The sequence below is a fragment of the Halictus rubicundus genome, chromosome 11 (genome assembly GCF_050948215.1).
Source record: "Halictus rubicundus isolate RS-2024b chromosome 11, iyHalRubi1_principal, whole genome shotgun sequence".
NCBI lineage: Eukaryota > Metazoa > Arthropoda > Insecta > Hymenoptera > Halictidae > Halictus > Halictus rubicundus.
In genome coordinates this window covers 13,882,380-13,896,210 of record NC_135159.1, presented here as the reverse complement: position 1 = coordinate 13,896,210, position 13,831 = coordinate 13,882,380, and the positions used below count along the sequence as shown (strand labels likewise).

The 13,831-nt window shown below is 43.5% G+C and overlaps 2 protein-coding genes across 2 annotated transcripts; both read right to left on the bottom strand.

The window, feature by feature from the left end:
• Window positions 1–1,723: 1,723 nt before the first annotated feature.
• LOC143359121 (uncharacterized) lies at window positions 1,724–4,289 on the bottom strand. The gene is made up of 3 exons (XM_076796839.1): window positions 4,004–4,289; window positions 3,254–3,525; window positions 1,724–2,635 (listed from the first exon to the last, which is right to left on the bottom strand). The coding sequence occupies exons 1-3, from the start codon at window positions 4,016–4,018 to the stop codon at window positions 2,434–2,436; spliced, it is 489 nt and encodes a 162-aa protein (XP_076652954.1). The 5' UTR covers window positions 4,019–4,289; the 3' UTR covers window positions 1,724–2,433.
• A 2,177-nt stretch (window positions 4,290–6,466) lies between these two features.
• Window positions 6,467–7,970, bottom strand: Cpr92f (cuticular protein 92F). Its single transcript, XM_076796840.1, has 2 exons — window positions 7,837–7,970; window positions 6,467–7,010 (listed from the first exon to the last, which is right to left on the bottom strand). The coding sequence occupies exons 1-2, from the start codon at window positions 7,846–7,848 to the stop codon at window positions 6,585–6,587; spliced, it is 438 nt and encodes a 145-aa protein (XP_076652955.1). The 5' UTR covers window positions 7,849–7,970; the 3' UTR covers window positions 6,467–6,584.
• Window positions 7,971–13,831: the final 5,861 nt, after the last annotated feature.

Sequence of the window (13,831 nt, the reverse complement as noted above, 5' to 3'; positions counted from 1 at the left end):
ACTTTTTGGTCCTTACCTCGGGACACAGAAATTCTAAAAAAAATATCTGAAGGATGCTGAAAGCTGAGGCATGAAGCTCGAAGATACGTCTCGGTTTATTGTCGTACGATTTTTTTTTCTGAAATTATAAAAATTTGAATATCTCTGTTCCCATCGAGGACCAGTTCCAAGAACCAGCTGTTGAGCCGTCTAAAAATCAAAGTGTTGAAAACCTGGCGCAAAAGTTGATCACCGTGAAAGATTTATCGGGGTCAGTTAGGCGACCCCTGACCTGGGCCGGTCAAGCGGCAAGAAGAAATTCAGGGGTGGGTCCTACGGACCCCCTAACCTCCGGACGTTCACTTTCCGAGCGGAGACAAGCGCTAATTTCAATATCCGTCGCGGTTAAACAGTCAATTACGGTCGATCGACGAGATAAGGATCACGAGAAACGGCTCGTGATCCCGGTTCCGTCCGAGCAAATGATCCGTGAGTCGTGTCTGCTACCGGTGGGCCCAGGTCCGGAGCCTTGCACTTAGGCCAGCAGACACTGTCAGACAGAACCGGTTTTGTATAGCGAGCTGGACAAACGTAAACGCGGCACGCCTGTCCCGGGCACGCTAGACGGTAATTCGTGTTGCCAGCAAGGACGTGATTGACCGTGCTTGACGAGCAATGCAAAGGACCTGGGGTTCAAAACCTCATAGGCTCCCAATGGTACCTCTTTGATCTTGGATCACGAAAATATTCTGCAAAATTATTTTTCAAGTAGCAGTTAAAAAATTGATACTTTAGACCCTCGGTCCGAATTACAAAATTGTCTCGAAGTTACCTTGTAAGCCTAGAAATATTTTTTGAAATTATTTTTCAAGTAGCAGTTAAGTCTGAATACTCTATTCCCTCGGTCCGAATTACAAAATTGTCTTGAAGTTAGCTTGTAAGCCTAGAAATATTTTTTTAAATTATTTTTCAAGTAGCAGTTAAGTCTGAATACTTTAGACCCTTGGTCCGAATTACAAAATTGTCTCGAAGTTACCTTGTAAGCCTAGAAATATTTGAAGTTAGCTTGTAAGCCTAGAAATATTTTTTAAAATTATTTTTCAAGTAGCAGTTAAGTCTGAATACTTTAGACCCTTGGTCCGAATTACAAAATTGTCTTGAAGTTAGCTTGTGAGCCTAGAAATATTTTTTAAAATTATTTTTCAGTGGCTGCGGGCTTCCATTTTCATTTAAAAATTGTCCCCAAGTCTCTGTGCAATTGTGGACTGAGTTATGAGATGGAGGACAGGCTATAGTGACGAGGAAAGTTGTCATAGCGGTCCAAGGCCGCACCCCCCACTCTCGCTCGCGCCGCAGCGTGGAGTACGATTGGTGGGGAGTGGGTCGTGGTGGGAGTAGCGTGCGACGGCCTTCAACAATCGTCTAATTCCGTCGCAACTATAATTCACGCCGTGTTCACGCCTATGTACACGTGTCCCGACCACGCACGCGGCTGGATTCCTCGGCGCAATCAGATTTATGCTCACTACCGTAAACCCTGCGCTGTTTTCACTGCCGTGTTTTCCGCGGCGAACACGAATCAATCTGATCTATGTCACGGGCGTGCTATAGTCGGGCTTGATCGTAGGATCGACGAGGGCAGTGGTACTCAATTTTCGAAGAGCCTTTTACTCCGAATGCTACTGATTATTTTTTTCTAAAAAATTTTTTAAGGTGAAAAGATTGTCTTAGAATTTAAGTGATTGCAGTGACTTCAGAATTTTATTCTCGGCATCGTCCTCTTGCAATTTTATGTACATAATATTTATACTTATACATAGTCGCATAAGGGGGGTGGGGGAGACACAGTAAGTAGAGTCTACGAGTGAATAGATAAAGGTGAACGTAGACTTTCCCCGGCCATCGAAAGCGAGAGCGATAAGGAGATCACCTTGAAAAGGAATGTGATAACGATTTCCTTCGCGAAATGACTCGATGATATCAGGACGACGGTCCGTTACCTGATTTGCATTCGCCAACAAACAACGCACGCTCTCCCATTTCACTAGCAACGTGACAACGTAATCGAAAATTCAATTCGTGGCTTAACGGTGCGGAATATTCTACGATTTGCTTTTTCATAAAAATACATGACACTTTTTTAACAACAAGCAGTTTTAGTAACACCGGCGTCGTATGTTCCTGATAGCGTACGAGTCGACAGAGAGGTAGCTGAAACGCGACTGTCAAACGCAAGAGACAGTGACGGTGATAGAAAAGAGTATGGCGAAAGGAAGCAAAAGATTCGTTGTCGGACAAAAGACCCGCGATTTTGTAAAAGACTAAATAAATCGATCGGTAAAGACTTGGTGTTTAGAGGTAGATCGAGCATGACGTTTGCAGAGGATGCCTGACCCTCTGGAAGCATCGATTGCAGTGGGAGTATGATTTCAGGTTGTCTGGGGGGATCAGTGTCTAGTAGTGGTTCCAGCTGTTGGGCTGGCCCCACTGATTAGGATTCGGGTTCCATGAAGGACTGGGGGGAGCTGGTGGGCTTGCCGGCCCTGGGCCCCGCTGTGCCTCGGCGTTGTACAGGGAGAAATGCACGGCCTTGGCTTGCTGCACTTCCGCTGTGTCCACCACTCGACCATCAGGCCCCAGGGGAGCTGGTGGGCCACTGTAAACAATTTATCAATTGTTAATAGAAATACAACCTAGAGAATGTGGGGATACTGGGAACATGTTGGGGATATTGGGGATACTGGAAGAAATATTGGGAATACTGGAAACGATATTGGGGATACTGGAAGAAATATTGGGAATACTGGAAACAATATTGGGGATACTGGAAGAAATGTTGGGAATACTGGGAGAACTATTGGGAATACTGGGAGAAATATTAGGAATACTGGAAACAATATTGGGGATACTGGAAGAAATATTGGGAATACTGAAAGACATATTGGGAATACTGGAAGAAATATTGGGAATACTGGTAATACTGGAAGAAATATTGGGAATACTAGAAGAAATATGGGGAATACTGGGAAAAAACTAGGGATACTGGTAATACTGGAAGAAATATTGGGAATACTGGAAGGAATATTGGGAATACTGGGAAAATACTAGGCATACTGGGAGTACTGGGAAAATACTAGGGATATTGGGAATACTGGAAAGAAATTGCGAATACTGGGAACATATTGAGGATGCTGGTGATAATGGAAAAATATTGGGGATACTGGAAAAGTATTGGGAATTGGGGGATACTGGGAATACAAACACTAAAACCAACCTGTAGTGAGCGTAGTTTGCAGGGGCGTAGGGTCCAGGTTGGCCAGGGTAGGGGCTACCAGGCCCAACTTTGGGTGCTCTAGCATTGGCGTCGGCCAGTGCAGCTAAATGGGCAGCCTTCAATTGCGCCACCTCTGGTGTGTCCACGACTCTGCCGTCTGGGCCCAGTGGCGCTGGTGCTGCATGGCCACCATAGCCCCCTGGATGACCACCACCACCTCCATACCATTGTGGTGCGCAGAAGACTGCGTTCAGGGTGACTGAAAGAATTACCTGCGCATTCCAATAATTTTAGTATGAATGAACAAATTGTATATGAATTTTTGACAGGCCCGAAATAAACAGGTACTGATTTGATGAATGCCTCAATAAAGTCAATCGCACACTAACCTGCTACAATAATTTAATACAAGTCGTGATGTTACAAAATTTTGAATATATACATAAGGCATTTTCGAACAAAATATGTACCAAAAATGTTAAATAAACATTTGTCATTAACCATTGCTTTCTTGGAGTGCCATCTTCATTTTAGACACTTCAATTTATTAAAATAGCAAGTATATCAAGTATGAAAAATGATTTACGATCACTACAACACGGAGACGTACATTAACGTTTTGATTAATATTTAGAAAAGAATCCCACAGCAATGGCTTAATGAATATGACAGTTGCAGGGCACGAAGGATTAGATTGTTTAAACAAATGCAGATGAATTAGGCGAGAGAAAAGGGAGGTACAGTACTCACGAGATAGTGCAACATCTTGTCGAACCTCGGGGTACGTCGATCCAGCGACTACTGATAGAGGTTTAGATTCGCATAATGGCTTCCACTAACGTGGATCGTCCAATTTATAGGGGTACGGCCGGTCTCTGTCGCCAGCCTGCGTGCCCCACCCCTTTCTATGCCAGCGCCACAACAACGGGGTATAACCACACCCAGGAAAATGCTCTCCTTAAGGCTACCTGCCCTGCCCCGTAACATTTACCAGGCATTAACAATGACACCGTGTCCCGTAACCTCGTCAGGAATAAAATTCACCTCCCAGCAGAGCTATGCGACACAAGGAGCGTGGACGCACGTCATCGCGGATGCAATTCCGACGTCCTCGGTATTTATCGCGGCCAGAACACTGCTATGGGCGGGACTGCCATAGCTGACCCGAAGCTAGATCGCTATGCCGCTTCAAAAAAATATTCCTCAACCACTTTTGGCTTGCTGGACCGATACAAACTAATTTTCAACATATTCAAATCGTTAATCAGCGAAGTCTATTTTTACTTCTGCAGCTGGGAATTGTCGTATAATATTCCTTTTTGTGTAAAAAAATTTGCTGTGAAAATAATAGAGGAGAAATGAGATTGTTTATATTTTCGTGTGCTGAATAGTGGAGTTAAGCAAATTTGATCACTGAAGGTGAAGATGTAGAAATAAATAAAAAATTGTTGGGTTCGAGCTGGTTTGAATTGAGAACAAAATAATTCATGACTGGGTGCAACATTAAAATAAATATTAAATATTATAAATAAATGCTGTTTTACTGTTTCTCTTAATGAACGCACGATCCTCTAAATGGCAAATTCGAAAATCGTAGAACGATACTAATAATGCACGAGGTAGTCGTGACACCGACCTTGTAGTATAATAACGCTGGAATAGTCTTGATCAATCAAGCGATAAATCGGCGTTCCACTACTGTAAGGAAACAGGTGATGCAAGGCAATTCGAGTGAAATACCTCGTGATTATTTACAGTAGCCTCTCTGACAACGTAATATTAATTGAACAAGCAAAAAAAATTAATTTTCATTTTCCATTGACGACAAACTAAATTACAATGGGGCACCTATTTAATACTTTTTTCTCAATTTTTCCCTGACAAATGCAAAATATATTCTCCGCAGAAATTTGATTAAAAACGCTTGCCCAGAGGAATCTGGAGGAAGAAATAAAATATATTGTTGCTGATTTATTTATTGATGTAACTAGAAAATTATTGGAGCACCGCCATCTCGTTCAGTGTACCAGAAAATAATCTATTATTTAATAATTTTTTCTCAATTTTTCCCTGACAAATGCAAAATATATTCTCCGCAGAAATTTTATTAAAAACGCTTGCGCAGAGGAATCTGGAGGAAGAAATAAAATATATTGTTGCTGATTTATTTATTGACGCAACTAGAAAATTATTTAACAATTTTTTCTCAATTTTTCCCTGACAAATGCAAAATATATTCTCCGCAGAAATTTTATTAAAAACGCTTGCGCAGAGGAATCTGGAGGAAGAAATAAAATATATAGTTGCTGATTTATTTATCGACGCAGCTAGAAAATTATAGTTTCGTCGTCGTTTCCGCCGTCATCTCGCCGACAGCTCAATCAGGCTCGAGCCGAGTTTCTTCGAATGCCAGGCGAGCCAATCGAGCACCGTTTTCGCCTAAGCAGCATGTTGCAGCGGCGCGTTGCCACGCGGCGACACAAGTGGTGCACTCAGTCTTTTCTCATTGAAATAAGGATCGTTGCGACAGTTATCCTGGTTCAAAGACCAGCGACTCGTGCATTGTGCGGCTGCTGACCTGAACGGGACAGCGAGCTTGTCGCCAACGCTCCGATAACGAACACGTGACATTTAGGAATTCGATCGAAACACTTTGCAGTGCTGCAGCATAAGAAAACCAACACATCTACCCGTCATAAAGTTGAAAATCATTCTCACAGAGCTCTATTGAAATTTCAATAAAATCCAAACCAGTGCAAGAGAAATGGACATTCGCATTTTCCGACAGACTCGCTCAAGGAACAATGAGAAAAGGATCGAGGGGTAACACAGAAAGACAGAAGGTTCGTTAAATAATGCAGTCACTTTACTATCAAATCGCAACAAACACATCGAATCCAACATCTAAGTACCTCTATCTACAAAACTGAACCCGTCGCTTACATAAATACAAAATCCGCCAACAAAATATAAACCGGTTCACCCTAGAACCATCAGATGCAGCTACACGAATTATAGTACCGAGAAAAAGAACGAAATTTCTACCGTAATCCTACACAATTCCACAGTGAGCGCTGCAGCGCAGTCGGGCGATTCAAGGCCAGCGCTAGGCCACGCCCACACGCCGCGGGCCACTCCCACCACGCCGCAGTGGCCACTAGCGTCGCCGCAGTCGCTCGTGGTGGGGGGACGGCCTTGAGCGTACCTGACTGCCCACAGCACTTCACGTTTCACGTGATTGTGTCCGATATCTACCGGTAACGAGATTAAAACAATTTATCCTAATAATGGTGCTGTTCTCATGGTTGCTAGAGTCGACGATTAATCATCTTCACCAGTGGGGCTGGGGATAGGGCTCCGCGTAAGAGAGATGAGCAATCTTCGAAATTTGTTCAGCATGGGCTGCCAAGTGGGCGGCTTTGGCGTGGGCCACTTCGGGTGTGTCGACCACTCGTCCGTCGTGGGCCAATGGAGCAGGAGGTCCATGGTACGCTGCCTGCAACGGCGCAGCAGCGTACGTTCCGCTATACTCTTCGTATCTGCCGTCATAGTCAGCGTAGCCGAGTGGAGAAGCTTTAGCAGCTTCCACCGCGTGCGCCGCCAGGTGCGCTGCCTTCGCGTGCGCTACCTCCGGGGTGTCAACCACCCTACCGTCGTGAGCTAGTGGGGCTGGGGGGCCGTGGTAACCCGCGTAGGCGGGGAAAGGGGCGTAGCCCGGCAGCGCCGTTGCCGAGAGCACGAGGCACGAGAAGAGGAGCTGGAAAAATTCGAAATAAATATTGCTGGTTTTATTCTTTGATTGACTAATGAGTGCTGAAGTGACGTGTGCAAATTAGTGAGAGTGACAGGTATCTGTGTTTGAAGTGGTTGATGTTTGTTGGGGAGGGGGGCTTAGGTGAGTCTTAGATCCGACAGAATTTTGAAAAACATTTCAATCCAAAGACTAAAATAAAAATTGACAAAGTGTCACCCTGGGAGTAGATATACCACAATGTTTGAGTCATGTTTGAGGGTTAGAACACCATGAGCAAATAATTTCTTTGAAAAGTGGTTGAACTGATTTTGTTAGTTGAAAAATTGAAATAAAAATGTTTGACAGATATACGGAGGGTTAAAACAGCACAACCACCATCAACAACAATAGCAAAATTATTTTTTGAAACCCTTTGCACTCGAAGCTATTTTACCTCCAAAATGTAATATATTTTGATTTTGATTTAACAAAAAAATTCTATATATCTGTTTTCGTGTTGTGCATACGAAAATGGTGCGATTTACTCGTACAATACCGAAGTGTTTAGTAATTTATGAAAGACAAACAAACTTGATAATGTAAAAAATATTTTGAATAATGATACCACAATTGTTAGCGGCGCCTTACAGTCGCCATTCGAGTCCCAAGGGTTGATTCAAAGATTGAAATAGGAATTGAGCGAGAACAGTTCGAGGAAAAATTTTTGAAGGACGTGTGTGAGGGTCGCGGTGTGCCCACCGCCGTAGTTAGGGCCCGGAGTGCCCGTGGCTTTGTGAGAGGACGAAGAGCGAGGTTAATGCCGGAAGCTGTCTGAAGAATGGCTACTCACGATGGATCTCATGTTTGCTTATAGGATCGACGAGCTGTGATGGTTCTCTGCTGGCCGAATGGGCCGAGTACACCTTATATAGTCGTCGAACAATACAAGCGCCCACTGTGCCGGGTGGTAAACAACGGCCCGCACACCGGCTCGCGTGGAATATCTACACGCACACGCACGCGTCCCATGCCTTGATTTTCACATAATGAGTGGCCGGGTAGTTGGCCGGCCTGGTGGGGCGAGACATTTCTATTTGGCAATATAGAAAACATCTAGGGAGGGCAAACGGGGTGGGGTAGCGACCTAGAAGGGAGGGAAAATGGTAGCAGGGGGAACACGGCGAAAGAAATAGGACGAGGCGAAATGGTTGCGTTGCGTCAATGATGGAAACCCGGGTGCTGCGATCGCGATTGCCCGGATTAAGCAAAAAGAATTCGATCTTTGGCAAGAAGGCGGCCCGATTTCGTACCGGACTCTCGGAAATTGGCCAATCACTCTGGGAAATGTTCCACGAGGCTCGGGAAGTCTCCTGGCCTGCCGGAAGATGGTCCTTCCAATTTGTTAAACAATAATGATAACCTACTTTCGATTTTCGGATCTTGCCTCTTACGGTCTATTGCGCAATGAAATGTCAATGGCTGGGTCAGTTTGAGGATGTGAATTCGATTTTTATTGTTCTAGTGCGTCCTGGTCTTCTAGAAAATTGCTTAGTGTGTTTATTATAACAATCTATCTGTATTGTTGTGGTGCGAGCAAGTCCCTGCATGACTGCATGCTTCTGTATTATACAAATATTAATTTTTGTAATGTATGAGCAAGTGAATGAAATAATTATGAATTTGTTTATTTATTTATTCATTCTTGAAGAAGCAGAAGAAGACGCGGACAAAAACATAAATAGGTGTGCAATTTTGTAGGAACAGAGTGATGCGTTTTTTCTGTGTTCAGTTTAGGAAAAATCATCGAGGAAAAAATTGTTCCAGGCGTGATTTCACACGCTTCGCATATGGCAATATGCTAAAAGGCTACTCGATCCCTATTTTCAATTCAAATTCGCCGAGATTCCGTCACGTATCGCTACGCCCGAGTTCTTAATAAGCCTCGGGGCAATTACATTTTGCGAAACACCGCGAACAATGACACCCAACGTCCAAACAATCATTTCTAACGAGCACCGACCGCCTAATTGGGACAAGTTCATTACGGTGTAATAATTCCACGGCGTAATTCGTGATCCGGCGATCGCCCGGCTGGTTCAATAAACATATGCTCCAGAAAACGTAATTCTGTCGAATTATTCCTTTTGTTTTATTGCATCGAGAATACATATTTAATTTATTTTTAATGTCACCGTAATAGGAGTGATAAACATTTCCTTTTTACAGTGATCGAATAGGAAATGTTTAGAAAAAAATTACGGGACGTTGTTGAACTAAGGGTACAATTTAATTAAATGTCATTCTCTGGAGGAGAGATTAGATAACAATGGTGAAAAAAATGTTCTTTGTTGAAACGATCCTATCTAGAAAAAGAAAAAACCGATCTGTTGCAAACGATGGCGAACCTTTGTCGAAACGTGTGGCGAACCATGTTGGGTAATTGTAACCCGCAGACTATGCTAATCGAGAGTTTCACGCACGAATGGCGGAAAACGACGGAATTCGGGGAACCATGACGACGGGATTTCTAGCGACTGTTTTTCAACTGCAAATACGTCCCGGACGTAACCATAGCGAATGCATGTTAACACTAAACGTACCACCACCGGTTCTAGATTTTTTATTTGACAGTTTTCGAAATTATAAAGATGCTTTCATGAGCAATGATTCAATAAATATCTTTAATAGAGCACGCATTGCAATGAGAACCGCGCAAAGTGTAAATAAATTAAATCTTGTCATTTTTATAAGGCAACATGTACATTTATAGCTCGGTACGTTTAGTGTTAAACATTTCTCAAGAAGAGGCACAATACCAGAATTAATTATTCTAGATTGTCTGATTTTTTGAATTGTCTGAAATTTCAGATTGTCGCGAGTGGAACTCGGTGGTAACAAGCCGTGGAATGATTGCACTGATTGAATGATTGCATTCCCAGGATCGGTAGCGTGAAAAATCGTTGCCCCGGGTTGTCCCGCAAATGTCACTCAAAGGAAATCTTGTCCGTCTTTTATGACATCCGCTACTGGCGAATAACACCGTAAATAATCGGGTAAATGTCGATGCCCGATACACACAATAGGCATTCCCTGTCGACAACCGTCCCTGGCCTCGTGCGGGGCAATCTGTACCGGGTTGGTGACACACCTAATCGTCCCGCAACGTTCGAGAATGATCCTGGATCAGGAAGGAAGAAGTCGACATGCCTGGCGTTCCAATCACGGCAAATAATCGTCACAAATTATTTTGTGAAACTGTCTACAAATAATACAACAACGTTCCCGAAGCTAGAACGTCATCAAAGATTTGTTCAATTAATAGCAGTTGCGTTTTTTTTAAATATTTCAAGCAAAAGGTGTGGTCCGATTAAAAGTTCACTAAATTTTTCGAACTCCTTTGGAATCTTTAAGTTTTTCCGACTAGGATTTTTAGTAAAAAAATCTGAAAAAATTCTAGTACACAGGGTGTCCCAAAATTCAATCAGCTCCGTGAAATTGGTGGTTCCTGAGGTCATTTGAAGCGACATTTTCCTTTGCAAAAATGTCCGCCTCGACTTTGGTAAGTTATTAACGAATAACATGGACCAATCGGAGGCCTGGGCAACCGGTGGCTCGCGAGCCACGCGCGAGTCCCCTTCCCACTTCTGAGACCCCCCACCATGCTCCTATGGAGTGGGGAAGGAGAGATGGGCAAGATAGATGGAAGCACGGTGGGGTGATATGAAGTGGCCAGTGGTGGGGGAACCTACGCACGGTAGTGGGGGTCGTGAAGCGACAGCGGGGAAGAAGTTGGCCAGGCCTGCCTTACCTGAAACTAATTAAACGAAATTCGGAAATTCAAATTCTGAATCTAGGAAAAATGAATTTGTTTGGTCCTCCAAACAACATACTCTTCAAACGAAATCAACTGCACCATTTTTGCTACGGTTTACGTGGCCTAGCACCCGTAGTGCATCGAGGGGTTTAGCGGTCGTTTATGGAGAAGAATAATTTTATTAGCATTTTTTTCGTGAAATGGATGCTTTCACCAGACGATCCGAAGCCAGCTGGAAAAGGAGTGTTGAAAAATCGTTCGAACGACCTTTCATTGTTGACGCTTCCTTGCCGTCGACGGCGGGCCAAGAACGGCGCCGACGCCCACGCAACAAAGGAGCGCAGCGCCAATTAATACCGCGGCACGATGATCGTTTAGCACGGTCCTTAACCGTACGACGAAAAGATAAGCAAGCCGAGTTAAAGACAATGCTCCGCCGGGCGTGTCGAGATTACTTGGAATTCCGTGGAAAGGGCTTTTGTTCGGCGTGGTATCGCGCGATCTGAGCATTATTAAGCCGCCCACGTGGCGGAGGCGACGCGGGACACGCGACACGATTTTCTGGCCATTCCTGAGACACCTGGCATGCCTCGCGTGACGATTGCACCGATGTTTCCTTAAGGGGCCTCCCCACCTTCACGACTCCAGAAATACACAATTTTTTCTTTGCATTTTCTTGGACATTTTGCAACAGGAACAATATTCTAAAAACATGATTTCCAGCTACGCGTATCTCTGGATACAGCAATTATTTTTTAACGAAAATTTTTCCAGGCACTCTTCCAGTATACCCGAATGTATCCGCAAAGTTTTAAATTTATATGTTTGTTAGTTTCGTTTTAAAAAATTCTCAAAGATTGCCATTTTTCTGGTGTCAACTGAGTAACGCATGCTTCGAAGCACTCAACCGTAATAATTTAAATACAGAGATAAAAAGTTTTCATTTTTTGTTTTTTATGTAATTCAGTACGGAATGACTCAATCACTACATAACTGGCAGCTGGTTTGGTAACTGCTTGGCGACTCTTTCGCAGAAAACCTCAAAAATCCTGACAGCAAGAAACAGTGTGCATGTGTGGTCAGAGGCATACATGCGTGACGCCTATTCTTACGCCGGGGTTTTGTTGAACCCTGAGAGATTATTTGCGAATGAATTTCACGCCATCAACGCAATCATACTTTTTCCATTCAGGAATTCGTCGACCGAAGTCCTGCGTTACTTTCGTTGCTTTCGCGCGGTTTATGCGACCTTCTTTTATTGTTCAGGTGGACAAACAATTTTTTCTAGAGGAAACAGCTTCTTACACATGCCGATGAAAGTATACCGAACGATCTTCATCACTAAATAAAAATTATTTTGGATATTAGATGCTGGTACCAAATAGTATCCTGAAAATTTGAACCTTGTTCAGAATTTGTGTTATAATTTGCACTAAGATTTTCTAAATGAAAATTTGAGAGGACATGGCGATTGTACACGAAAAAATACATGAAAAACGTAAGATAACATTTTTTCACAGGAGCCTTCATTGGAGAAATAATCGCCTTCGAAAATCGCCTGCGCGCATAAGCATATAAGGTCAGTAGAAACGGCCAGCCATGATCAGACAATAGCTCTCGCGAGGCTCATCTTCAAAGACGTATATCTCGGAAACGGGTCACGTATCAGAAAAACTGCATTGCACATTTTCGACTCATTTTTTCCTGCACTTCATCCTCCAATTGTTCTTTTAACAAATACACCCATAGAAAATGAGAAAATACTAATTATTTAATTCCATTCGTCGCTTCGCTTGCGACAACTTCTTCCTGTTGATAAATTTACTTGACAAGAGACACTCGATGATTTATAATGCAATTGCGAAACCTTTTGTTCGTCGCATTTTTCTCGTATTCCAGAGATTTGCAGGAAAGTTCTGCAGGTTTTGTTTTCGTGCGAGCTGCTTTCAGTGGCATCTGCGGTTAACTGCGGAACAAACGATTCGCCACAGTCAATCACCGAGGATTGATCATTCCAAGGAGACGCGACAACCTTCGTCCAGAACCTTTTTCCTCGGCGGGACTCATTCACCTTAATTGCAATTCGTTTGGCCGCGTCTCCCTTTCTTCGCGGAAACCCGTCGAGGCCGTTTTTACCCTCCGAATAATTAAGAAATTATTTACCGATAAAATGATAATCCCATTTGATACGCGCCTTGTCGCCCCGTTCTCTTTTTGTTACATCAGTATGAATACACGAGTCGCTAAACACGCAATTAACGGTCGTCGAGGCTTAACTTCCACTCACCGAAGGCGTTGATTTATTGAAAAATCTGATAAACAATGCAGCATGAATGATTCAGTATGCTGATGCATAGCTGTCTTTTCCTTCGTGACGGACAACTCTTTCTGCAAATTTTGTTGCGACGGTTGTGGAGTGGATATTAATTGTTACAATTAACTGATTTTGTTATATCGTTCATATGGTTCATACTGTCCTGCAATTTTATATATTTATTCTTCAGCTTTATTTTGCTCTCAACCGACACTGTGAATCAATTACAAAAATAGCCATATACGTATCAAATAAAATAATCTTCCCACTGGTGTTCAAACTGCCATATTGTCTCAAAATTATGACATCATCACGCGAACAGATAAAATTTCAAAAATCATCGGACACCAATACGTAAACATGAAACTGCACCAGGATACAATCGGTACAGCTGGGAATGTCCTGATCTAAACGCAGAGGTGTAAATAGGATAACGCAGGTCTGACAATTAGGTTCATCGACCAAGCCCAGCGACCTTCCTCAAATTAGAGCGACCACGCCATGTCTCAAGGAGATGGACTATGGTTTTTCTCGCATCCTCGAGTCGCTCCGTCGTCAAGTTTTTCGTTCGGTTCGTGAGAGGATCGACGGCCGTGCACCTGACCTCGGAGTGTGGGACCCTACGAGTGACAGGTCCCGCCAGAGGAGAAGCGTCAGGGCCCCGCGAACATAATGTCAATGTCAGCACCTCAGGTGCAGCGGCTTCAGGGTGTGGTC